The 27,850-nt window shown below is 50.3% G+C and overlaps 1 protein-coding gene across 1 annotated transcript; it reads left to right on the top strand.

Moving 5' to 3' along the window:
* Nucleotides 1-4,419: 4,419 nt before the first annotated feature.
* On the top strand, nt 4,420-5,990 carry FAM43B (family with sequence similarity 43 member B). The gene has a single exon (XM_056123000.1). The coding sequence runs from the start codon at nt 4,883-4,885 to the stop codon at nt 5,864-5,866; it is 984 nt and encodes a 327-aa protein (XP_055978975.1). The 5' UTR covers nt 4,420-4,882; the 3' UTR covers nt 5,867-5,990.
* The last annotated feature ends 21,860 nt before the right edge of the window (nt 5,991-27,850 follow it).

The raw sequence follows: 27,850 nt of genomic DNA on the forward strand, positions 1-27,850 counted from the left end.
ATAGAAAAGCTGGAAGGTTGAAGTAACGTGGGGCTCAAGACAGTACAGGGTTTAAGGCACTTGTCTTGTACATGTCCAACTCTGGTTCCATCCCAGGCACCACAAATGGGCCCCCAATCACTGCCAGAAGCAACCCCTAGCATGAGCCAGGAGTAGCCCCTGAGCACCTCTAGGTGTCCAGTGCACGCATGCGCGCGCACACGCACACACACATACACACACACACACACACACACACACACACACACACACACCCCACAAATTGAGGAAAATACATTCCTAGTATAAAATCAGACATCTGGGAAAACTATCATCAGAATATACTTGCAAGAAACTCGATGAAAGGAGAAGATCAACTATAGGATCCAACACAGGAAATAGGCAAAATCAATTCACAGGGTGAGCGAGTGGTATGACCAGGTCACAGAGCCATGGACAACGGACCAGGAGGTTCCCAAGAGGCACAGACCAGGCTGAACAGCAGCTGCACAAGATTTTTTTTCAATAAGTGCTTTATTTCGAGATGAGTGGCTACACTCTGTGGTACTCTGGGCTACTCCAGCTCGTGCTCAAGGATAACTCCTGGTGGTGCTCAGGGAATCATGTATTGCCAGGGATCAAGCCCAGGTGTCCTACATGCAAAGCCAGGTGAGCCAGCTCTTTGACCCAGGAAACTTAGTTTCTTTTTTTCTTTTTAGGTTACACCTGGCAACACACAGGGGTTACTCCTGGCTCATGCACTCAGGAATTACTCCTGACAGTGCTTGGGGGACCATATGGGATGCTGGGAATCGAACCTGGGTCGGCCACGTGCAAGGCAAATGCCTTACCCACTGTGCTATCACTCCAGCCCCTCTTTCATTTCTTCCTTCCTTCCTTCCTTCCTTCCTTCCTTCCTTTTCTCTTTCTTTTCTTTCCTTCCTTTCTTTTTTTTGACACTTTATTATTTATTTTTGGGTCACAGCTGGCAATGCTTAAGGGTTTCTCCTGGCTCTGAACTCAGAAATTACTCCTGGCCATGCTCAGGGGACCATATAGGATGCCAGGGATAAACCCAGGTTGGCCGCATACAAGGCAAATGTCCTACCTGCTGTTCTATCACCCTGGCCCCCTCTTTCTTCCTCCCTCTCTCCCTCCCTCCTCCCTCTCTCCCTCCCTCCCTCCCTCTTTCCCTCCCTCCCTCCCTTCCTTCCTTCCTTCCTTCCTTCCTTCCTTCCTTCCTTCCTTCCTTTTTCTTTGGGGGAGGGCAGGGGGTTTACATCTGTCAATGCTCAGGTATTACTCCTAGCTCTGCACTCAGGAATCACTCCTTGAGATGCTTAGGGTACCATATGTGATGCTGGGGATGAAACCCAGGTCTGGTGTGTGCAAGGCAAGTGTCTTACCCACTGTACTATCTCTCTAGCCCAACATATATATATTTTTAAAGTTTTGCTTTGTTTTGTTTTGGGGCCGTACCTGGTGAAGCTCAAAGGTTACTTCTGGCTCTGCACTCAGGAACTTCTCTTGGCAGTGCTCAGGGGACCACATGGGATGCTGGGGATCGAACCGGCATGCAAGGCAAATGCCCTACCTTTGTATAGTGACAATAATTGAACACTGAATAGAAATACAGCAACAATCACAAAATGTCCTAACTACACTGAAAGGCAGGTAGCAGGGAAACTATGAAGGGTGGGAGGAGCTGTCAATCAAAATACAGCAAGCTTCATATTTTATAGCAGAGAGATAGGGGTGGAGGAGAGTTTGGTGCCGGGAGGGATAAGACAAATCATGTCCAGAAACCCAAGGTGAGTTGGTAACAAAAGTTACCAATGCAGGATGCCTCTATGAGGTTCAGGGTACTCAGCATTAAAGTAGACCATTCCCTGCTGTTCTTCCACATAGTCCTCAGTGTCCTGATTTCCCCAAAGTGATGGGAACAGAAAGAGGAGGAGGGAGTGGAGCTCTCTGACACACCTATCTGCACCTCCCTGAGCCCTTGTTCTCAGGGCAGCAAGCAGCCAGTGAAGTAAGCAGATAAACGTGTGCAAAGCTTGGGAAAGATTTACACTAAGATCTTTTTGTTTGTCTGAAATTCTGATTTAACTGTGTGCATCCTGTGTGTTTACACATTAACTCTAGCAACCTCAGGAGGTAAATCTTTACAGAAGGTTGAGGGACTCAGACTTGAAAACTGATACTGCAGGCTGGCCACTCCCTTGGCCTTTTGGGGAGGTTGGGGAACAGGCATTCCAAGGTGCTAAAGTCCACAGAGCCAACCAAGGAGACTCAAGGCAAGAGATAGCAGACTTTTTCTTTTCTTTTCCCTTTTTTTTTTTTTTTTGTTTTGCTTTTGGGCCAGACCCAGCAGTGTTCAGGCTTACAATTAGCTCTGCATGCAGGGATCACTTCTGGCTCTGTGTCTGTGGTACCAAGAATCGAACCCAGATCAGCCACATGCAACTGACTCTCTCCACAGAGCCAAGAGGCAGAAGCAGCATTAAGAGAGCCACCTGACTCCTTGTGCTTCTCAGGGCCTGTTTTTCAGTGCGGCTGGTCAAGAGACCTCATCTCTGGCACTGGAACAATGAGAGCCTTCCATGGCCTTCTGGTGTGAACTTTTACCACAAGCATGTATTACTTTTATTTATGTTTTTATTTCATTTATTTTTGGGTTTGGGACCACACCCAGTAATTTTCAGGGCCAACTCCTGGCTCTGCACTCAGGAATCACTTCTGGCAGGGCTCAGGTTACCCATATGGGACACAGGAATGGAACCCAGGTTGGTCCTACGCAATACAAGAGCCCGATCTACTATCACTCCAGCCCTGTGTATCACTTTTTTTTTCTTTTTGGGTCACACCCGGCGATGCACGGGGGTTATTCCTGGCTCATGCACTCAGGAATTAATCCTGGCGGTGCTCAGGGGACCATATGGGATGCTGGGAATCGAACCCAGGTCGGCTGTGTGCAAGGCAAACACCCTACCTGCTGTACTATTGTTCCAGCCCAAGTGTACTACTTTTATAATCAGTAAAAGGCGATACCAGTTTGCATGCTGTAAACAAGAGAAAAATGAGGCTGCAGTGGGCCCAATCATCTGTGAAACAACCTCCCAAAGCTAAGATTCTGCAATTCTCAATAATTTCCTGCTCCTGGTTTGCAAGTCATACGAGGAGCAGGCCTTGAGCAGCTTTGAGGTTTTGCTGCCTGTGGGCCCTTGAGGCTTCAAACCCAGTCACTCAGCACTCACCCACTGGCCCTGAAAGGTGCCCGGACCGTGAGGCCCACCATCTTCCCATTGCTTGGGCTCTGAGAGACCCCTGGATTTGGTGTGGACAAACTCAAGCCTCTGAGCACATTCCTGCCCTGGCCGACACCCCAGTCCTGAAGCCAAGCAAGAGCTTGGCTGTCAGTTGTGAAAAACCCACAGCAGTAAGAATCAGGGCTCCTATCCAAGCAGCACTAGGATTCTAGGGAGCTCAGGGGCTTGTGAAATGGGGGAGGGGGGGGCTATGGTCTCCTGCTAAGGGACAACTCTGTCCCACAACACTGGAGCCCATTCCAAGTAAAAGTTCCCAAGGGTGGGCTCTGGGAGGATGGAAACTGTCTCATCTCTATGATGGGATCCCAGAAGGGTGAGAGGGCTGCTATCCAGACACCCGGGCCAGGACAGAGTCCAGATTTCACCTATCTGCCCTGTGACCTTGGGCAAGTGGCTTCACTAAGCCTGTGGGAGATAAAGACTGCAAACCCCCTGGTGCCAGAGAGGCATTCTTGGACAGGTCTTTGCCTTCTTGGAGAGCCCAGTAGCTGCCTTCTTTCCATTTGCAGTTCCCATAGACCTGGGGCTGCAAAAGAAGATTCTTCCCACCAGCCAGGAAGACCTTGCTTGCTTAGGTCCAAGGATGGGCACGACCCACCAGCCGCAGGAGCCGTGATGGGTCTCCCAGCTCAGCGCAGTGGCCTGGCCCACGACCTTGCAAGAGAACCTGGGAGCCAGCTTCCCCCAGCCACAGTATTTTTCCACTGCACTGCTCGGCCACCTCAGCCAGCTTTCTGCGGTGCAGACAGGAGGCTGGGCGTGCCAGGCCGGGGGCCCATCAGGCACCCACCCCAAAGGATTCTCAGAGATGGGGACAGGCTGTGGGTGAGGGGCGACTGGAATCCTAGAAAGAGGGGAGGGGCTGTCCTCCATACATACACCACCCGGAGCTTGGAGACAGACCCCAGGGAAACCCGAGAACGTGCCTTGGTGAAGCCCTCGGGAAGGTTTTGGGAGATGGCCCCATCCTTCCGTGTCTCCCTTGCCCCCGCCTCCAGTAATGATTAAATCCGCCCCACCGCGCCTGTGCTGGTCCGGGCGCGCTGGTCAGCGTGGGGGAGGAGGAGAGAAGAGGGCGAGGGGAGGGGACAAGAGAGCTAGCGGTCCCGCCCGGTGATGTAGGCGCCGGCGGAGGTGGAGCCGCGACGCGTGAAGGAGTCCCCCCGCAGTCGCACTCCCGGTCCCCCCTCGGAGCAGCCAGCCGCCAGCCCCGGCTCCCGTGACTTCCCTGCCGCCGCAACTCGGGCGGCGGGGACCGCGGGATCCTCCTCTCGGGGCCGGGGGTGCGCCCCCGCCACGCCCAGCCCTTGCCCCTCCTGGTTCCCGGCCGGCGGGGGCGACTCCCCGTGTGCGGGAAGCCGATCCCAGACGCTCGGCCACCGCCCGGACATCTCGGCTGCCAGCCCGGCTGGGCAACCGGGCATCTCGGGGCACCGACTGGCTCCGGCGCCGCCGCCCGGCTGCTCGCGACCCCCAGGCCGCAGGCTGCCGCGCGCCCTCCCCTCCCCCGGCCTCCGGGCCGGACGCCCGCGAGCTCCCGGCACTCCCCAGCCCCTCTGGCCGCCGCAGCCACTATGCTGCCCTGGAGACGTGACAAATTCGTGCTGGTGGAGGACGAGACCAAGTGCAAGGCGAAGAGCCTGAGTCCGGGGCTCGCCTACACGTCGCTGCTCTCCAGCTTCCTGCGCTCCTGCCCGGACCTGCTGCCCGACTGGCCGCTGGAGCGCCTGGGCCGCGTGTTCCGCAGCCGGCGCCAGAAAGTGGAGCTCAACAGGGAGGACCCGACCTACACCGTGTGGTACCTGGGCAACGCCGTCACCCTGCACGCCAAGGGCGACGGCTGCACCGACGACGCCGTGGGCAAGATCTGGGCGCGCTGCGGGCCGGGCGGGGGCGCCAAGATGAAGCTGACGCTGGGGCCGCACGGCATCCGCATGCAGCCGTGCGAGCGCGGCGCGGCGGGGGGCTCGGGGGGTCGCCGGCCGGCGCACGCCTACCTGCTGCCGCGCATCACTTACTGCACGGCGGACGGGCGGCACCCGCGCGTCTTCGCCTGGGTCTACCGCCACCAGGCGCGCCACAAGGCCGTGGTGCTGCGCTGCCACGCCGTGCTGCTGGCGCGGGCGCACAAGGCGCGCGCCCTGGCCCGCCTGCTCCGCCAGACCGCGCTGGCGGCCTTCAGCGACTTCAAGCGCCTGCAGCGCCAGAGCGACGCGCGCCACGTGCGCCAGCAGCATCTCCGCGCGGGGGGCGCCGCCGCCTCGGTGCCGCGCGCCCCTCTGCGCCGCCTGCTGAACGCCAAGTGCGCCTACCGGCCGCCGGCCGCCGAGCGTGGCCGGGGCGCGCCGCGCCTGAGCAGCATCCAGGAGGAGGACGAGGAGGAGGACGAGGATGCGGACGAGCGCGAGGAAGGAGCCCCCCAGCGCGAGCGGCCCGAGGTGCTCAGCCTGGCCCGGGAGCTGAGGACGTGCAGCCTGCGGGGCGCCCCCGCGCCTCCCCCGCCGCAGCCCCGCCGCTGGAAGGCCGGCGCCCGGGAGAGGGCTGGCCTGGCGCGCTGAGAGCGCGCGCCGCAGGGTTCGCGGCCCGGGACCGGCCGGCGATCTTCCAGCCTCCAACCCTGGCCCATCCCGCTTCGGCTCCCCTAGACTCCCCTCTGCTCCCGCCTAGGCCCTGGCCTTTCACGGTGCCGTCGTCCGGTGTCCGTTGTCCGCATCTCATCCTGACGCAGGGGGACGCCTAATAGTCCCTTGATTGTTGGGGAGTGGGGTGGGGGGAGGCAGCAGTATTCGGTGTTCAACTCGGCCTCCCCAGTCAGAAGTCCTACCCTTCTCCTCAGTCCTCCATTGTGGAAATGCCTCCCTGGGAAGCCGATTCCCCCCATCTCCCCCGCCCCATGCTTTACACCTAGTCTCTCGGCCCAGGGACTTCCCTGCTGCTCCCTCCCAGCCATTCTCTTAAGGAGGGAGGAAGAAGTTTTCTTCTTCCTAGGAGGGAGGGTTTCACCCGCTTCCCCGCCCCCCCAGTACCTCGCAGAGGCAGAGGAACCTGAGGGGTGGAGTGTGGGGGGTTGAGTTGGCTGCATTGCTCTGTGCCTGGAGACCCTTGGATGTAGGTTAGACTACAATGCCAGAGCCTGGGCCCTGGTACCCTCCCCCACTTCCAGGATTCCTCCCCCACCCAGCTTGCCTCAGAGGTATCTGTGGTGCCCACTGGTGCTCCGCAGCACGGTCAAGACTGGGCCAACAGAACCTTTGATGGCTGCCCGAGGACGCTGACTCAGCAGTCAGTGGACAGGGGCATATGCCCCTGGGGTGGAGGGCAGGAGGGCGAGGTGGGAGTCTTGTCCCAGGGAAGGATCACTTCCCTGCCCAGTGTCTCTTGGCCGCAAGAAGTCCAAAGATCTGTGTCTCCAACTGATCATTGTAAATAAAACGGCCGCCACTTCAGCCTCGTCACCTCTCCTGTGCTGTTTGATGCTGGGTCTGCTGGGGGTGGGAAGATTATCATCAGAATCCCGAAGGTCATGGGCTGACAGCAAGAAGTAGCCCCCTTTTGCCTCTTCCTCCCTTCAGAAGAGGCTGGAGACCCCCTCCCAGGATTGGGGGACTGAGGAGGGGGTGCTGCTGGGAAGCCGAATCTTGGATGTCAGCAGCAGTGTATGTGTGAACTGCCTGCTGTGAACATCCTATGCATTGAGCCTCAAAGAGGTGCCAGCCAGCTGTCTGTCCCCCTGACACTCAGCCGCATGTGTCCCTGGGGCAAGCCCAGGGCTTCTCTTCAGCCATACACCCTGTAAAATGTGTGCGTGTGTGGCAAGTAAGTGCTGTCTCCCTAGGAGGTGAGGAGGGAGGGAGGGCAAGAGGGTGGGCAACCTGGTTTACTTTGGGAGGAGCTGGAGAAATCTTCCCAGACCTGTGCCAGGCGGGTCCTGAGTTTGGCCGTCTTCTCTCTATCTGTGCCAAGCTGGGCATGGTTTCCACATTTTCCGCATGCCCAGAAGAGTAGCCTTTGCAATCAGCAGTGATCAGAACGGTTGCTTCTTAGAGCTTCCAGTACAGGGGGTACCCCAGGTGCTTCACCCTCTGGGAGCCAGAGTCAGGGGACTTGGAAGATGGGGTGATAGGGACCCACCCAGGCACCTATCTGCACGGCCATTTTTTCCCTCTCAGACGTGGAGGAGGGGTTCTCCCCCTTTTGCAGATAAAGAGATTTGGGAAGAGAGCAGGAGCAGGCACTGAGGCAGCCTCTGGTTTTTGAGATAGGAAGCTGCCTGCCCTGGTGTTGGCACAGAGCAGAGCACTGGGGTGCAGGACTTCCTCCCTTGTGGCTCTCATTGTCTCTGAGGTGACAGGATTATATAATGCACTATATATTATATAGTGCACACACATGCACCCAGCCTCAGCCCCTACTCCACCCTCCTCTGGCAGCACCTCCAAACACACACATACACACACACACACACACACACACACACACACACACACACACACCACCCGGAGTTAGAAGACAAGGGTAAATAGACTAACTCCGCCTCCTAACAGCTGTGAGATGTTGGGGCTCAGTCTCTCTGAGCATCACAATATCTACCTCACAGGCTTTGTAAAATTACATGAAATCCTGTCTGTTTTGAAAACGCTTTGGTAAACAATCAGCATTGCTCCTTTACCCAGAGGGCCTGTCTTTTTCAGTTGTGGTGCCTTCCCACCCTGGACCCCCAGTTATTATTCACTTACCCTGTGATTGCAAGTTGTTTTGTAGATTTACACCTTAGTTTTTAATGTGTTTGGTGAAAGAAGAGCCCTACCCAGCTTCCTTTCCTCAGCAGGTTGAGGATGAGCCAGTTTAGATAAACCAAAGGCTACCAGGCTGAAGCATAGGGGTTGTTTGTTTGTTAGTTAGTTAGTTAGGGGGAGAGGAAGGGTGGGAGAGGACTCACCTGGCAGTACTCAAGCCTTACTTCTGACTGTGCTCAGCGATCACTCCAGGAGATGCCTAAGAGTCTGTTCGTGGTGCCAGAGTCAAACCTGAACCGACCATGTGCAAAGTGAGCACCTCACTTGCTATGCTCAGGCCCCACAGGGTGTGGTATTGGGGGTTCTGATACCCAATCCCCAGGCACCTTTAGTACCAAGGGAGGAAATCTGTCTTGGGAAGCCACATCCTCTCCATCACTTCCGCTTCGGCTTTCTCCCTGATTCCTGACACAGGTCAGAAATGCCCAGGTGCAACATCTGATGCCCCTGCATCATCTCTCCATCTGTGACCAAAAAATGGGGTGAGGAAGAAGGGGGTTCCAAATCATCTTCCTACAGGCCCTGGATTTCCCTGGGGCTGCCATAGTGAGGGATGGAGAGAGGGATGGGAGGCCCTCAACCTCCTGTAACTGGAACACCTTGTTTCCTTTCTCTTTGGGAGTGGATGCCATGACTCCATTGGAAGAAACGGGTCCTGCATATTTTTCTTTCTCTTCTTTCCTTTTTTTTTTTTTGCCACACCCACAGTGCTCAGGGCTTACTCCTGGCTATGTGCCAAGAAATCACTCCTAGAGACATTTGGAGATCCATATAGGGTGCCAGGGGATGAACCTGGGTCAGCTACATGCAAGGTAAATAATTTAGCCCCGTACTATCTTTCCAGGCCCTGCCCCTACAGATTTTCCTAAGTCACCCATGGAGAGATCTCCCTGGGTGTCTGAGGTCCACTGGGCTGGCTCAGCCTCCCAAGCAATGTTGGAGTGAACAAGTAGGGGCTTGCCAAAAACAATGGGCAGCCAAGGACAATGTGAAAGTGTGCCCTTGGCTAGACTCACTTCTAGGATACTGGGGGGTGGGGGGGGAGAGACCAAGTCTCTGCCCAGAATCCTTGAGACCTTGTTTTCAGCTTCCCTGATCCACTGCAGGGGCGCACCTCTGACTGAGACCCTCGAACCACAGCTCCCAGCCCCTAGTGAAGTCAGCTGGCCTGGCCCCCTCACATCGCCCTGCCCCATGGCCCCTCTATGCCCCAAACACCATCCTATGTCCCTGCCTCCTGCCCTCATCCTGATCTCACTGTCTGGAAGGAAGGTCCTTCTCTTTAGCCTCAGATTTTCAAATCCTACTCTCTCTTCTGCGCCCAGCTCAAACGCCACTCCTGGCAACTCTCTCGAATGCATATCCCACCTCCACTCCAGCCAGATCCGGGACGGTCCCTCCTCTCAAACGCACGTGTGCTGGCGATTCTCATGGTTCTCATCAGGTCGCTCCTGCAGCTGCTGTTTCCTGTTAGTGCCTCATCTCTCAGCCTACCTGCCTTCACTTCCCCCCCGTCCCCCCCCCCCCCCCCCCGCCCCGCTCAGCACCTTGACCGCAGCAGAGCCAAGAGCGGTACGCCCTCCCAAGAACGTGCTGAGTGAATACATGAATGAAAGTGCCAGATGGAGGAGCCATCCTGGAGAGGAAACCAAGTGGGTGGAGGTGCAGTCCCTCTGCCAAGCTTCTGTCTGGAGAGGCTGAAGGAGAACTATCCTCAGACGCCGCATGCCAACCGGTGGTTGTTCTTGGGGAGAAAGCTGGAATACCCCGAGATGCGGCCAGGGGAAGAAGTAAACCCTCTGTAATCAGGGTCTTCCCTGAGCTCCAAAGCCCCAGGTCCAGCGGGATTGCTCTCGGGAACAGTCCAGTCCCCGGCGTAGTGCTAACACAGTTCGAGCAGCTCCAGCCTTCCACTCAGGCAAGCTGGCCGAGATCCACCGAGTCAAGGAGAACTACAGTCCAGTTTAACATCAGACAGACAAGCCTGGCCATGGGCAGACTTATGCTTTTGTATATCCTTAGCATAATGGGCTGGAGCGATAGCACAGCGAGTAGGGTGTTTGCCTTGCACGCGGCTGACCCAGTTGACCCGAGTTCAATTCCTTCGTTCCTCTCAAAGAGCCCGGCAAGCTACCGAAAGTATATCACCTGCATGGCAAAAGCCTGGCAAGCTACCTATGACGTATTTGATATGCCAAATACAGTAACAACAACTCTCACAATGTTACTGGGTCCACTCAAGCAAATCGATGAACAATGGGAGGACAGTAACAGTGACAGAATGTTAGGCAGTTAGGCACATGAAGAAAGGTGGAAAGCATTAAGAGATGGGTGGGTGGGTGAGTGAGTGAGTGAGTGAGTGAGTGAGTGAGTGAGTGAGTGATTACCTGCTACTGATAGCAACATTCTCACAGAGGTCTGCCTCTGTGTGTGTGGTGTGTCCACTTCCCCTGAATGCCCTTAGCTACAGACTGCTAGCTTAGGGACCAGCCGGTCTTCAGGAGAGAACAGCTGAAAAGGACTGAGGGACTAACATTTAGATCAGCAAGTCTGTGAGCGGGAGGTGGGCGTCCTGACCCTTGGTTCCACCACCTGCCTGTCCCAGAGTGCATATGAGTTTGTCAGATACAGAGTAAAGAGCTCATCAGCACTCATCAGAGAGAGAAGGCACACAAGTAAGTGAAGGTGAAGCCACTGACATGAAGAACCCAACTGGGCTAAGGAGATAGGAATGAGTCTTTGACAAAGATGCTGAAGGAGGCAGGTGGCTCTAGAAATCTCGTGAGGCTGCATTTTGCCTGCCCTGCCCCCATCTATTCCTGCCTTGTGGCAGCAACTTTTCCTCTGCCTCCCAGACAAAGCATGAAACTCCCCTGTGATCCCCTGCACCAAGGTGGTTTCGTGACTCCCAGGAGTGTCACTCCTGGGCCTGGACCAGTTAAGAGAGCCCACACCTGATTCTCCTGTTTGCCTTGCCAGGTGCCATCACCCAGGATGTTGTCAGGGCCTCCACAGACCGTGTCCCTGCCTGAGCATGTGAAGGAGTATCTAGGTCAGCAATGGGACAAGGACTGAGCTCTTATCACATCAGCCTCTGCCGTACTCAGGTGGTTTGCCAGAGCACAGAGCCGGCCCATACTCACGTATTTCTTATGACCTTCTGTCCTGAAGCTTCTGGCAAGACCGCCATTCCCAACTCTGGATTCAGGCAGAGCTAACCTCACATGGGTGTGATCCAAGAGAGCAGAGGACAAATAATCCAAATTGAATCCTATGTCTCCATCTCCTAAGTCAAACACACAGGACAGTGACGTGACCTGATTGGAGTCAGTGGAACTCATTTCTGGAAGTTTGGTTGAAACTCTGGGGTAAAGCAGACTCATTTTCAGCTGGGGCTGCAGAGAGCCAAGGAACATGAGGGCGTAATTTGGGTGGCCATCTGGCCACAGTGTGGAAAGAGCACCTGAGAGGCCAGTGAGAAGCAGACTGGGACAGGAGAGGAACAAGATCAAATCCTGAGATGTTGCCTGTGCCCCCAAAGGCCTGCCTAGATATACACTTGGAATTTTCCAGTCTTTGTGCTCTTGCTTAGGTCGGTGTGGATTAAGTTTTCTGTTCCTTGTATTTGAGAGAGTTCTGGTCTCTCTCAGGTCCCCAGTCAGAGAAAAGAGGGGCTGTTGGCCAGCAAAGGGCCTGTCACAAGGCCAGATTGGAGATGACTGGTGAGCTCACAGAATCCAGAAGTCCCTTTCCGTTGAGCAGATCACCTGGTCTTCCGGCAGGCTTCCCTCACTTAAGTCCTTAGTCTTCTCTCTGGAAAGTGGACTCCCAGACTGTTTGTACCTGTCCCTCAGAGCCTTCCACCAGCAGAAGCTCTCACCCTACTCCACAGACTTCTGTTCATTAATCCAAGCCCTGCAGGCTTGTGAGTATAGCCCTGACTCGGGGGGACGGCCTAGGTCACACATCTGCCCTGGTTCACCATGCATTTGTGAATAGTGGACAAATGAATGTGCCATTTGTATGCCAATATAGCCAACTTCGCCCAATTCTCAGGTGACCTTCAGTGGGGAGAGGACATTCTGGCAACAGAGCAGTGGCTGGTTCTGTATCCTAGGTGAGGGCCTTAGACCTAAGATTAATTCTAAAACATGGGCATGAATAAAAAAAAACTCAGAATCTTTTTTCCCCCTTTTCTTTTTTTCAGTTAGTGTGATATTACAAAGTTATTCATGATTGAGTTTCAGGCATACAATGTTTCAATACCAGAGCCATCATAGGTGTCCACTTCTCTCCGCCAATGTCCTTCCACCACCATTTGCCTCCTACCCACCCGTCTGCTTCTAAAGAGATGCATTTTTTTAATAAAGTTTGTTGCACTGTGGTTTACAGTACTGTTGTTGATAAGATTTCTTACATAACACTATACCACCTTTCAGCACCACCTCCTCCTTCTGGCCGAACATTTCCCTCCAGCATAGATTTTGCCCCCTCACTGTCCTATCTCCCATACCCCTCATATATATATATATATATATATATATATATGAGCGATAAATACATATGAGAGAGAGAGGGAGAGAGAGAGAAAGAGAGAAATCATTCTGTATGCATGATATGTTCCAGGTCCCTCTAAGTAGCAGCAAGTTGCATGATTTTATCTTTTCTTTACAGTCAAATAATATTCCACTGTGTAATATATGTGACACAGTTTCTTTATCCAGTAATCTATTCTTGCACACTTTGGATTGTTTCTAGATTTTGGCTATTGTGTATAGTGCTGCATGGAACATAGGGATACAACTGTCTTTTTTCTGTTTTGTTTTTGGGCTCTTGGGGTGTATTTCAAGAAGTGAGTTTGCTGGGTCAAATGGAAGCTCAATTCCAGTTTGTTTGTTTGTTTGTTTATTTTTATAGGAATGTCCATATTGTTTTCCAGAAAGCACTGAAATTCCCACCAGCACTGAAATAGAGTCCCCTTTTCCCTGTGTTCACAACAGTACTGGTTGCTTTTGTTCGTTTTGATGTGTGTCAGTCTCTGTGGTGAGAGATATGTTCAGGATCTTTTTTCTGCAATCCTAAGTCGATATACCCAGCCATGCCAGCTCTGGGGCTGGAGAGATAATATAGCAGGTCAGACTAGATCCCCGACAACCCATATGGTCCCCTGAGCCCTGCCAGGAGTGGTTCCTGAGCGTAGAGCCAAAAATAAGCCCTGAGCACTGCCAGGTGTTACCCCCCCCCAAAACAAACAAACAAGGATGGGATGGAGGAGGTTTTGAGAAGCACCAAGCGCCATGTCAGAGCAGGGGTGTGCCGCTTCCTGAGACTGGCTCTAAGACAAAAACGGTGGAGGGAGGCAGCTCAGGCCCATCCGGGCGAGGGGCTCCTCTTGGAGCGAGGCCCACGGCAGAGGAAATGAGCACAGACCACACGAGACATCTGCAGGGATTTCCTGAAGGGGTAATGGCCTGTCCAGGAAATGGCTTCTGGAGCTCAAACAATAGGCCCTCCTCACCCCCACCTCTGCTCTCCCCCTCCGCCACCCGCATGGACTAGAGGCATGGGCGGTCACCCTGTTTGTTGTCCGGGGGTCCCTCCACCCCCAGACTCTGTCCACCCTGATTGTGTTTGGAGACCCTTGGAGCTGCCCCTAAAATTCTGAAGAAGGACCCAGAACATCTTTCTCTCCCTGGCATCAAGCCTGTGATTTCAGACTGCTCCTGAGCACCCCTGCCCCCAAAGCCTTTCTCAGGTGAGCATTCAGCTGCCTTTAAAAGTGGGGTGTGGATGCGGGGGGAGAGATGGGGGAGCTTCCCTACGATCAAAGCAAGCACTGCATTCTCCTGTTCCCCTCCACCTCCCTGGGCCCACAGAGGACAGGTAATCTGGGGGTTCATGTCATACTAGGCACTCAGCAAAAATTTCATGGATCCCCAGGCCTGACTGCAGGACAGGATGGGACATGGAGGGTTCTCCCTCTCTCCTTAGGGGAAGCCACCCCCCCCCCCACTCTGGTCAGCAGCCAGCAGAGATCTGCAAGAATGCTTGCCCTGCATGCATGTAATTCTTCTCCCAAGATTATCAAAGAGGCACGTTTTTATTTGCAACCAGAAAAACAATGAAGACAGAAAATGCACACCCTTCCCCCCATCTTCCCTGTCCCTTCACATCCCCCCAACTCCCACGCTCACACACACATACACACACACACACACATACACACATGCATGCACATATGCACACGCACACTGTCCAGGCCCTCAGAACACACACACTCCTAGATAATTAACAGTACCATCCGTTGCCACCGTCCCCTTTCTGTGAACATAAATAAACTCATTTATACACACACAGATCCTGTCATTTGGTTTTCCCAAACTGGAGTCAATCACTAGCACATTCTACAACTAGCTTGATTCTCACTTATATCACTAGTTTCCTTCCAACCCCCCTCCCCGGATTTAAGACTCACCCATTCTTTTTTCTACCCCCCATCCCATGGTTTTAGATTTGGGACACACCTAACAACACTCAGGATTTACTGCTGGCCCTGTGCTTAGAGATCACTCCTGGCGGTGCTTGGAGGACCATATGTGGGGCCAGGGAGTGAACCAGGGTCAGCCTTAAGCCTTAATCATTGCTCTATCTTTTTGATTCCCCCTCTTCTTTTAATAGTGACACAAGTTATTGGGCCATCCATGTGAATGTCTGTTCAGGTTCACTTGGGTTTTTAAGAGCATCAAATAGACCCCTGCTGTATGTGACCTCAGAGGGGTGAGCAGCTGTACACTGAGCAAATCAACACATGGGCTGAAAACAAACAGGATCCAGCAGAGTTTGCGTGAATTCCTGGCACTGGTATGTCTCAGCCCAGTAGAATCCGCAGCCCAATCCCCTGGTTTATGGGTGAGAAAGAAGGTTTGTTTGAGGTCACGGAGTTTGCTACTGGAAAATTTGGGGCCATAATTAATGTCTTCTGATTCACAGACCAACGTTCTCCCCACCACACAAAAACTGTCATAAATGAAATGAAAAATAGAAAAGGTTCAAGAAAGGTTAAACTCACAGAGGCCCAAATTTAAGGGTTAAATTAGAATATGGTTTATACTCAAATCCTAAAAGCAGTTTATGGCACAGAGAAGGGGCTGCTTACTCTCTCTCTCCCGCCTCTCCCATCATGGTCCCCATGTCTCCAGGCTCATGTCTGCCTGAGGGCCTTTGCACTTGCCCTTTCTCGTGCCCTCAAATTTTTCCATATAGATCTTAATTCTATCAGCCTTTTTTTTAATGTAGGAGTACTGCTATTTATTCAGCCATTGATTAAGCTGATTGAATTGGGCGTGAATTCCACATTACTCTTTTTTTAACATTTTTAATTGAATATCCATGAGATGGACCATTAGAAAGCTGTTCATAATTGGGTTCAGTGATACAATGATCCAGACCCATCCCTCCACCAGTGTACATTTCCCACCACACCAGTGTCCCCCATTTCCCCACCACCATCCCCCAGCCTCCCTCTGTGAGAAGCACTTCTCTCTCTCTCTCTCTCTCTCTCTCTCTCTCTCTCTCTCTCTCTCTCTCTCTCTCTCTCTCTCTCCTCTTCCTTTTATGCATGTGGTTTGTAATACAGGTGCTAAGAGGTCATGGTGTTTGTTTATTATTGTTATTGGGATGGTAAGGCTGGAGTAGCTTTTCAACCAGGTGGCAGCTTTGGGGTGTGGATGTGACTGTTGAGGCTTCCAAAGAACAAGGAAGTGGGTGGAGATAGCCCATCCCGACCCCAAGAAAGCCTGGAGTATGGCGGCGATTTTGGATTGTGGAAGCATCAATTGCCAGGGGCTCTGCTTGGGCAGACCACCAGGCCAACCCACCCCCATTCCGATCTACCCCTGTCCAGCCATGTGTGGGTCTGAGCTTAACTGTGGCTTTTGATCTCTTTCAAAATTTATTTATGGGTCTCTGAAGCAAGGCCGGTAGTGGAGCATTACAGGTTGGCACTGGAGTTGGTTCATGGGGGTGACTGTCAGTGCTTCTTTGAGTGTTGGGAAGTGGGGGGAGATATCCCACCCCACCTCCGAGAAAGCCTGAAGATTTCAGTAACAAAATCTGCATACCAGAATTGTCAACAGATTATATCTTGGTGAGGTCCATCCTGAGAGGGTGGAGCCAGGCCAGAAATATGGCGGCAATTTTGGATTGTGGAAGCAAGTGGCTGTCAGGGGCTCTGCTTGGGCAGGCCACCAGGCCAACCCACCCGCTCTGATTTACCCCATTCTGTTCAGCTATGTGCGGGTCCGAGATTAACTGTGGCTTTTGATCTCTTTCGAGATTTATCTACGGGTCTTTAAAACAAAGTCAATAAATGAGATTGTATAGCTGAGCCGGAGGTGGTTTGTGAATGTGGCTCCCAAATACCTTACTTTTGGCCATTTAATTTCTGGTAAATTTGGTCCCAAGTTGTTGAGGTTCGGCCAAAGGCACAGCAGCCATTTTGGGGTATCAGGAAGTGTGAAGGCACCATCAGGCTGCTGATGCACTCGCCCTGCAGGTACAGGTTGACCTGTTGGCAGCACCATGCCCCCGTCTCAGCCCTTTAGAGAGGCCCTCCTGGTGTCTGCTGGCCTCCCCACAGCTCAAACAAGGCCCACTCTTCCTTTCTTCCATCCATCCTGCTGCTATCTTCCCAGCGCCTGTCCTCATCTGAAAAGTCTTGACCATGGATGTGTTTGCCTGTTTGCAGTTTCTTCTCTTAGGTAAGTGTGTTCCTGAGTCAAGTTCTTGGTGTGCTGAATAGTGGCAAGCTCAGAGTAAGGGTTTCAGACGGACTTGAACTCACGGATCCCGTGTCTGCTGACCATCAGGGTAGGGCTGGATCTCTCACACTGAGTGTGGTCTTGGTTGGGTGGAGACAGCTTGACTGGGTAAGGGCTGCAGAGGTTGCCCCCTGCCCCACCCCGACTCCTGCAGAGAGAGCAGTTCCTGACTTCCTTAAAGGCTGGGGACTGGAGAGGCTCCAATCAAGACTCAGAGGCTTCTGGTGTGACAGGTCTGACTGATGCTTCCTCTAGAACAGCTTCAAATGAATAAATAAATAAAAATAAATAAATAAATAAATAAAGCAAGCTTTCTCAGCCATGGCTTTATTCTTTCTTCATTATCCCCCTAACTCTCATAGTCTCAACGCCCACCCCCACCCCCATCTATCTATATATTCACATACTTGGTCAACAAATGCTTCCCAAACATCTACAACACTCCAGAACCTGGGGACAGACAAAACTAGACCAAAAAAGGAGCTAGAGAGATGGCACAGCAGGTAGGTAGTTTGCCTTGCCTAAGGCTGACCTGGGTTCAATCCCCATCACCCCATATGGTTCCCTGAGCACCACCCGGAGTGATCTCTAAGTGCAGAGCCAGGAGTAAACCCTGAGCATCACTGGATATAAACCAAAAACAAAAAAAAAAATAAATAAACAGTGGATAAAAGTCCTGGACCTCAAAGGGGCTTCCATTCTAGTAGCACAAAAAATAGACAACAAACCAAATAAGAGCAGAGGCCTACTGCATTACTGTTATTAGTATACCCATTTTATAGATGGGCAGACGGAGGAACAGACTGAGGATGCAGAAGCTAGATGACTGGGCTGGTTTTAATTTTTTTCTTTCTTTGGCTGGGGGAGGGATGCCAAGCAGTATTAGGGAAGCCCAGGGACCATGCCAGTGATTCTCAGCCATCCAGGTCACAGTTCAACACAAGGACAGAGGATGTGATGCTGCTTTAGGCTTACAGTGCTGAGGATACTCAGGCCACTGTGCTGGTGCTGGGGGCCTCCAGGGCCACACTAGGCAGTGCCCAGGGAACACTTGGTGCATGTTTCCTGGTCCCCATAAAACACATACATGCCACACACACACACACACACACACACACAAATACACACTCACACAGACACACAAAAACACACACATTAACACACACACACCACATGCACACTCACACAGACAAATATTTTTAAGGATGACCAGGAGCCTGGCAAAGACAAAGCAAGGCATCTTACCGTTTCTCAGCATAGAGACTTATCTTTCTCTGCGAGGCTGTGGAGGGTGGAAGCTGTGGCCGTCCACCTTGTCTTCAGTAGCTGGTTAGCCTGGAGCATGTCCCTTAACCTTCAGAGCCCTCAGTGTCCTCACCAGCAGAGTGTGTCCTTAAGTGTGCCACCCTAGGAGTGATCACTCAGGAATGGTTGTGATGAGTTCTACCTCCCATGCCCATGTCCACCCCCCAAGTGGCCCCCCTCTGACTTTGAGCTTGGGCATGTGACTTGGTAACAGGACCTCAGCAAGACCAGAAAAATGCTGCCCTGTGGGGTTTGCCATCTGGGAACTCTGCCGTCACGTGAAGCTGTAGGTGGGCCAGCTAGTCAGGGCGCCCTGGTCCAGCCTGGGGTAGGGTCACCTCAGACCGCCGGTTGGGGCTTCTGTTCCCCTCCTCCCCTCAGCACTTCAGAAAAGAAGAGATTCCCCTCCGGGCTCACCCCCTGTGTCCCAGGCAGAGCTGGAGGGAGGGCTGGCCTTGCATGGGTGGAGTGTGATGAAAATGGCAGGGCAGCTCAGAGAGCAGGGGGAGAGAGCAGAAGAAAAGGAAAAGGCAGAGGCATTTTTCCTACTGCATAGGGACCTTGGTTTTTAATTTTTTTTTATCTGTAGTTTATCCCTGAATATATTTTTATTGAATCACCATTAGCTACAGCTACAAAATTTTCATGTTTGAGTTTCAGTCACACAAGGATCAAACACCCATCCCTCCACCAGTGCACATTTCCCACCACCAATGTCCCCAGTATCTCTCCCCCTGCCCCGCCCCGTCCCATCCCACCCCTGCCCCTGCCTCTATGGCAGACAGTTTCTCTCTCTCTCTCTCTCCTTTTGGGCATTATGGTTTGCAATGCAGATAGTGAGAGGCCATTATGTTTGGTCCTTTATCTACTTTCAGCACACATCTCCCATCCCGATCAATTCCTCCAACCATCATTGACTTAGTGATCCCTTCTTTATCCCTGCTGCCTTCTCCCCCAGCTCATGCATTTATTTTCCTTTCGATGCCAGAGACCAAACCTGGCGTCTCACACATACGGGGCAAGCTCTCCCCTACTGCGCACACTCCCACCCAAATTCCTTAATCAGCACCTGCTAAACCCCCATCTCCCTCTTCACTCTGCTCCCCCACTTTGGAGGGATTTTCATCTGCAGGTAGCTTCATTTGGGGTAGAGCTTGGACCCTGGAATTCCTGTGTTTGAGTCTTTGTGGACAGGATGGGGCCATCACAACTCTCTCTCCTGTGCCCTGAGCCCCCAGGGATCCCCTCATCATCCCTTTGGGGTCTCCCTGAGCATGGGGGGCAGTTGGGTATAAGGTGATATTCAGGGCATTTCCTGCATGACTGGTTTACAGCCAGTGTAGCCCAGGGGTTCTTGGTACCTTCCTTGCTCGGGGAGGAGGAGCTCTTCTCTCTAAAGATCCAGCATCTGCCACAGGGACACCCCAGGACTTTGGCCAAACTGCCCAGGCCCTGAGGGAAGTGCTGCTGCCTGTGTTCTGTTGACTATACTGTCCTCTCCTTTCTTTTTCTCTTTTTGGGTCACACCCAGTGATGCTCAAGGGTTACTTCTGGCTCTGTACTCAGGAATTACTCCTGGCAGTGCTCAGGGAACCATGTGGGATACCAGGAATCAAACCTGGGTCGGCTGTATGCGAGACAAATACTCGACCTGCTGTACTATCACCGGGGCCCCATGTCCTCTCCTTAATGGCCTTTAGAGTCATCCAAATCTTGGGGTGGGACCAGGCAGGTAGTTCAAGTGCTGGAGCACATGCCTTACATATTCTAGTCTACATATAGACACATATTCTTATATACACATAGACACACTCTCACATACACTCATATACACATAGACACACACACTCATATACATTCATATACACAGAGACGCATACTCATATACTCATGCATACACAGATTCATACGCTCACATATATTCACACACACAAATATACACATACACATTCACACACTTATACACATAGACACACACTCGCACACTCATTCACACACTCACATTCACAAACACACGCACACACACACATACACACACACACACACACACACACACACACCTCTTGGGTGAAATCTTGGTTCCGCCTCTCTCTTGCTTGCCAAGGGTCCCTGGGTTTCACCTATCAGAGCCTCAGTGCCCTGGTTTGGACAACAGGTAGCACAGCTTCCCTGTGGGGCCTATATGAGTAGTGGACACTTCAGGGGCCCATCGCAGGGCCACCTCTGTCACACCCAGGTCATCCCTCATTCACAGATAGGCCTAATCTAGTTCAATCTAGTCTATCACTTGGGGTGTCTTTTCCCTTGGATTGGCCACAGCATGAAACACTCTCCCCAACATCCCCCAGAGCAAGCCAGATACCCTGGGACACTAAAGATGCCCCGTGAATCTCTGCAGGAAAATGGGAAGGCAACATAACGTGGGCGGTAACTCCGAGCCACTGTGCAAACTGGTCCCTCTCCTTAGAACACACTTTCCTGCTCATCCCTCAAGATCCAGCTGCAAGGGAACCTCTCCTCAGGGGAGCTTTCTGTACCCCCTCCCCAGATATAGAATACTAGATCCCCTCTCTGACCCCATGCAGCAAAGGGGGGGGGGGGGGGAATAGCTTGCATCCTTCCTGCCTCAGTCGGTCCCGTGCCCCTGCTGCCTCCCCTACAGGAGCCCAGGAAGGAAAGGGATCTGCAGATCCCCAAAGTGGGACTTCACTGGGCCAGGTTATAAATGAAACTGTGGGAGCGAGCGAGTGAATGAGAAAGAGAAAGAGAGAGAGAAAGAGAGAGAGAGGGAGAGAGAGAGAGAGAGAGAGAGAGAGAGAGAGAGAGAGAGAGAGAGAAGAGGAGACCAGACCGAAGAGATGTTTTCTATGCAGGGGGCCTGGATTTGATCCTGGGTACCTCATGGTCCTCCAGCTCTGCTAGGAGTAATCCCTGAGCACCAAGCTGGGAGGAGTTCGTAAGCATCTCTGGGTGTGCCCCCCGCCAAGCCTAAATAAATGAATATGAAGCCACTGGTGTCTGGTACCACAGGAGAACACTCTGGCAGAGTTCAAGGCGTTACTCCTCCCACTCCCCCAATCCTCCTCTGGCCCTGGACTCTAAGAAGGGGAGAGCAGCCTAAGAGTGTCCAGGAGACATCTGGAGCTCGTGGGCTATTGCCCCTAGGCCCTGAGCAAGGAAAGAGAGTGACTCGGGGTCGAAGAGGCTGGGAGGGAAGAGTGAAGTTCCTCACACAGGTCCTCAGAGTCCCAGACCTATAATTCCAGTCCCTCTGTCCACTGCAATAATGCAATGGCAGCTACGCTTCTGCGTGGTCACCCTGCCTTAGGCCTGCTGCTGAGTATTCATTCTTATAGTCCTCACAATAATCCTGTAGGGGCCTTGCTATTGTCACCATTTTGCAGTTTGTTGCTCATAATAGAGTCCTCCAGCAGGTTTAAGAAAAATAGGTTGCCAGAAGAATCTTGGAACAACATGAATGCCCAAGAACAGAAGACTGGATGAAGAAACTACGCCACATCCACACAGTAGAATAATACTACACAGCTGTTAGGAAAAAAAGAAATCAGGAAATTTGCTTATAAATGGATGGACGTGAAGAGTATCCATCATACTGTGAAATGAGTCAGGAGAGGGACAGACATAGGGACAGAGTGATTGCACTCATTTGTGGGATTGAAACAAAAAACACAGCATGAGACTATTTTTTTCATCATTTTTTCATTTCATCATCCTGTTAATCGTCGATTGCCTCGAGCAGGCCCCAGTAACGTCTCTTTCATCCTAGCCCTGAGATTATATTCAGGACTCTTTAGGAGAATGAGACCCAATGAGACTATTACCTATGTACAATAGAATTGAGGGCCAGGAGGATTGGCCCATGGAAACTTGTCACAAGTGGGAGAAGGGGGAGGGAGCAGATAGGATAGAGAAGGGACCACGATGACAGTGACAGTTGGAAATGATCACTCTGGACAAGAATTGAGTGCTAAAAATAGGCGAAGGAATGTATAGTACCTATACCACAAACCACAATGACCAAAAGGAGAGAGAGAGAAAGAGAGAATGAGAGAGAGAGAGACAAATGTCTGCCACGGAAGCAGACTGGGGGTGGGGAGGGTGGAAGGAGGGAAATTGGGGACATTGGTGGGGGGAAATGTACACTGGTGATGAGAAGGGTGTTGGATTACTGTACAACTGAAACCCAATATCATGGACAACTTTTCTTTTTTCTTTTTTTGGGTTACACCCAGTGATGCACAGGGGTTACTTCTGGCTCTTCACTCAGGAATTACTCCTGGTGGTGCTCGGGGAACCATATGGGATGCTGGGAATTGAACCGGGGTCGGCCGCATGCAAGGCAAATGCCCTATCCGCTGTGCTATTGCTCCAACCCGTCATGGACAACTTTGTAACAGTTTATCTTATGGTGATTTGATTAGAAAATGTTAAAAAGGAAAAGTGGGTTGCCAAAGAGAATACTCATAGGACTGCAGCACAAGGTTCACATGTGGGATTTCCAGATTAGAGCACTGGGACTGTATGGTCACCTGAGCACTGAGCCAGGAGTACCCCTAAGCATGGCAGGAGGTGACCTAGAAACAAAACCAAAATAAAACAGATGACCAAGAAATAGGCTCTAATTTAAGGACAAGCCAAAATATCAGCAAAGCTGGCAGGACAGAGGATCTTCTGCCTCTGCTGCCACCAATGCCGACAGAAGAAACTTGCTCACAAGCTGCAGCCTGGACAGGCTGCCAAGGAAGCAGCTAACATACCCAGTTGGTGCACAGGAGCCAGAAGACATCCTGGCACTGGTCTCCCACCACAGCTGCCTGCAGAGAAGTGGTACCAGGGCCGGGTGTGGGGCATAAATCAGGGGGCTCATATGTAGCATGTGCAGGTCCTGGGCTCCATCCCTCAGCTCAGCATGGCCCCTGAGGACTGCTCAGGTAGTCTGGCTGGTCCCCAGCACCGGGAGTATTGTCCTGGTGGTGGCCCCCAAGCACCACTAGCACCCACAGCCAGTGGTCCAGGGGCTCTAGCCCTCTCATGCAGTCCATATCAAAGGAAAGCCTTGAGGACAATGCCACCCACGGTGCCCAGAAGAGCCACCAGCCTAAGTAAAAGCAAATTTCATAGCTCCCCAGTGAAAAGAAGCTAATGTGACTGGGTGCCACCAGGTGGCGCTCTCTGGTCCGGGTACCATGTTGAAGGTCAGGGCTTTGCCAATTGGGGTTTAGCTAAGATGGAAAGACAAGCAGACTGTGTTTAGTTACTTCAGAATCCCTGTCCTCCTCTGCCTTGGTGAAATAACCCTCGTATTGTTCAGGTTATGCATGTGCCCGGTCAGGGAAAGTTTTCCCCAGCTCCTTTGTTACCAGGTGAGATCGTGCTCCTAATTCTGGTTAGTGCCAAAGTAAGGGCCGTAAGTGGAGATGCTTATCTCTCTCCACCATCCCTCTTTCCAATGACTTGGGAAGCATTTGTAAAGGGAGAGCTTGGGAGCACTGCCAGAGAAGACTAAAAATATTTATTTTTCGAAAAGAGAGATACTTTGAGAAGAAATGTAAGTCAATAATATATCACTTATACTCACAACCAAGGACCAAAAATTAAAAAAAAAAAAAAAGCAAGGACCTCACTATCCAAAGTCATGAGACAGAATTTAGAAGATCAAGAAGTTGGAAGAATATGTCTTTCTTTTTTTTTCTTTTTATTCCCGCATATATATATATATATATATATATTACTGAACTACTTTAAAAGAAGTGATAGACATGAAGCCACTTTATAACCTTCTAAGTATATTCCCACCAAGAGAGCATTCTCTCACCAACAAAACCATTATCCCACATAACCACACACTGATACCATTATTTAATGATGGGACCATGTTCAAATAAAAGCATTCGTTTTCATCAACCCTTGACTAACCTCTACCGCTCCTGTCACAAATGTCGACAACAAATCACAGTGCCTGTAGTCTTGTCAGCAATGTTACTCATAAATATTTGATATGTATTTCATTGCAGTAGCCCCAGATATCTTTTACTCCTAGAATTGCTTCAAAATTACAGTAACTAGAGGGCATACTGTTAGGTACTATTATTCCACACATTAATTTTTAAAACATAATTTTCCATAAATGTTTTAACTATTCTGATAGTTAAACCACACATTGTATTTTAACAATTGGCACCACCAGGGCTGGAGAGATAGTACAGTGGATAGACACTTGTGGCACCATCATTTGTGGCCTCCACACAAACAAACTTCATTAGAAACAAAAAGAAGGCATTATATATTAATTAAATAATAATAACTCAAAAGATTACAAACTTATGTGCACCTAATAATATAGCTTCAATATATATAAATAATAACTTAGGGGAAATGTAAAATAATAGTATGGAAAGTATATAATAAATCATAATGAATAGTTACAGTTGAAGACATCAGCAAACCTCTCTAGAAATTGATAATCAATTGACACAAATGAAAGATTTCTTTATTCAGCAACACAATAAGTTCCAAACATCCTATAGAAATTTGTTTAAAAAAACTATACATGTTCTCCTGTCACTATGGAATATTCACAAAGATCAGCCATGTGAAACAGGAGATGTCAAAGATAACGGTAGGACACCATGTAGAATTTTATTTATTATTTAGGTGTCTGGGGGGTACATCTGGCCGTGCTCAAGGATTTCTCCTGGCTCTGCACTCAGAAATCATTCCTGGGTTCAGGGACCTTATAGAATTTCAGGAATCAAACCCAGGTCAGTGGCATGAAAGGCAAGTGCCCTACCTGCTGTACTTTTGCTCTGGTCCCTCCATGTATAACTTTATAGCATACATTTTTAATTTAATTTAATTTTTATTAATGAATCACCATGAGATAGTTATATACTTACAAACTTTTATGTTTGTGTTTCAGTCATACAATGATCGAGTATCCATCCCTCCACAAGTGCCCATTCTCCACTACAAATGATGCCAGTACTCCTCCCACGACCCCCACCCCAACCCTCCCACCGCCCCTGCCTCTGTGGCAGGGAATTCCCTTTTGTTCTCTCTCTCCTTTTGGGTGTTGTGGTTTGCAATAGAGGCATTGAGTGGCCATTGTGTTCGATCCATAGTCTACCTTCGGCACGCATTTTCCAACCTGAGCGGGTCCTCCCAACACCCTTTACTTGGTGTTCCCTTCTCTATCAAGCATACATTTTTAAAAATTTCACAATACTCAAAAAAATGGGACTGGAGAGATAGGGGTTAATAGGGCTTAACCACTTGCCCAGCATGTGGTTAACTAGTTCAATCCCCAGCACTGCGTATAGTCCTAGGAGTGATTCCTGAGTGTAGAGCTGGGAGTTAGATGGAGCACCGCTGGGTGAGGCACCCCCAAATTAGGGGCTGGATGAAGATTTTATTAAGGAAAATTATTTTTAAGAGGCTGGAGTGATAGCACAGCGGGTAAGGCGTTTGTCTTGCACCCGGCCCACCCGGGTTTGATTCCCAGCATCCCATATGGTCCCCCGGGCACCACCAGGGGTAATTCTTGAGTGCATGAGCCAGGAGTAACCCCTGTGCATTGCCAGGTGTGACCCAAAAAGAAAAAAATTATTTTTTAAACTATGGTACATCTACGCAACGGAATACTATACAGCTGTTAGGAAAAAAATGAAGACATGAAATTTGCTTATAAATGGATGGACATGGAGAGTATCATGCTGAGTGAAGTGAACCAAAGGAGAGGGACAGATATAGAATCACGGCACTCATTTGTGAAATATTACAAAAGTAGTATGAGACTGATACCCAAGGCCAGGAAAAACAGGGGCCAAGGAGGACTGGTCAATGGTTGGAAGCTTGCCACAAGTGTGCGGGGGACAAAGGGAAGTTAGGATAGAGAAAGGACCAGTATGACAATAATAGATAGAAACTATCACTCTAGATAAGAACCGAGTGTTGAAAGTAAGTAAAGGGATATACGTGATAACCGTTCAGTATCTGTATTGCAAACGATAATGCCCCAAAGGAAATAATAAGAGAGGGAGAGAGAGAGAGAGAGAGAGAGAGAGAGAGAGAGAGAGAGAGAGAGAGAGAGAGAGAGAGAGAAGAAAAGTGCCTGCCACCTAGGCAGGTGGTGGGGGTAGGGCGGGAAACTTGGGACATTGGTGAACTGTGAACAAATGGGTGTCAGAACATTATATGACTGAAACCCAATCATGAAAAACCTTGCAATTGTGTTTCTCACTATGATTCAATTAAAATTTTTCAATTTATTTTCTTTCTTTTCTTGTTTTGTTTTTGTTTTGTGGTGCTAGGGGCCTACTTCCAGCTCTCTGCTAACGATCGCTCCCAGATCAAGCCAAAGTTGGATGCATTCAAGGCAAGAGTTCTTAACTCTAGTTCTATCTCTCCTGCTTAAAATTTCTTTTTCTCAATACCTCACACATACTGGGCAAGTGCTCTATCATTCAAGCCATATCCCTGACCCCAAAGGTGACACATTCCTCTGAAAGATACATACACAACGCAAAGGGTTTTTAAAACCCCATTCAAAAAATTACAATATTTTTTTAAAAAGTTACACAGACATGGCTGCTAGTTTCCATACTCACAATGCCACCAACAGGAACTGATATCCTCTTGAGTTCGTCATTTATTTTGACCTTGATTTATTTGGAGTGGAGGATTTGTTTGTTTGTTTTTATATAAATATAAAATTTTATATATTTATATATGTTTTTATAAAAAAAAGTCTTACAGGTTGTCTAAAAATAAAAGTTATTTAAATTTAAAAAATAAACAAAAATAGAAATTACATTGATAGGAGTGAAGAGATCGTATGAGGGTTATGGCACTTGCCTTGTACATGGCCAACCCTGGCTTGATCACCAGCAGCACATATGATCCCCTGAGCACCACCTGGAGTGCTGTCAGAGCACAGAGCTGGAGCAAGTAAGCTCTGCCGGGGCTTATCAATCAATTACATTGATATTTAGCATATTTTAAAAAATAAAAACAAACATCTAACCCAGGATAGTTATATCAGAAAATTCTTCCACATGTTAAGTAATCAATTACCCCAATTTTATACCAATTCCTACAGAAATTAGACAAGAAAGTTTTCAAATAATATTTCAAAACTTACTCTATAAAAAATTTTATAGAACAAAGACCTAACATTTAAAGGGAACAAAAGGGAACAACACTTCTTATAAAGTTATAGTAATAAAGACCTGTGTGGTAGATATGGGCATGGGAATTTTTATTTAAATAAATAAATATTTGCCTTTTTGGGGGGGTCATACCTGGCGATGCTCAGGGGTTACTCCTGGCTCTTCACTCAGGAATTACTCCTGGCATTGCTCGGGGGACTATATGGGATGCTGGGAATCGAACCCAGGTTGGCCGTGTGCAAGGCAAACACCCTACCCACTGTGCTATCGCTCCAGCCTCGGGCATAGAAATTTTTAATTAATTTAATTAATTTGGGGACTTTGTGGGGAAGGGCTATACTCAAAAGTGCTCAGGCCTTATTACTGGCTCTGTGCTTGGGGATCAATCCTGGCGGTGCTCAGGGAACCATATGTGATGCCAGGAATTGAACCCA

This window comes from Sorex fumeus, unplaced genomic scaffold (genome assembly GCF_029834395.1).
Source record: "Sorex fumeus unplaced genomic scaffold, SorFum_2.1 ptg000047l, whole genome shotgun sequence".
Classification (NCBI taxonomy): Eukaryota; Metazoa; Chordata; class Mammalia; order Eulipotyphla; family Soricidae; genus Sorex; species Sorex fumeus.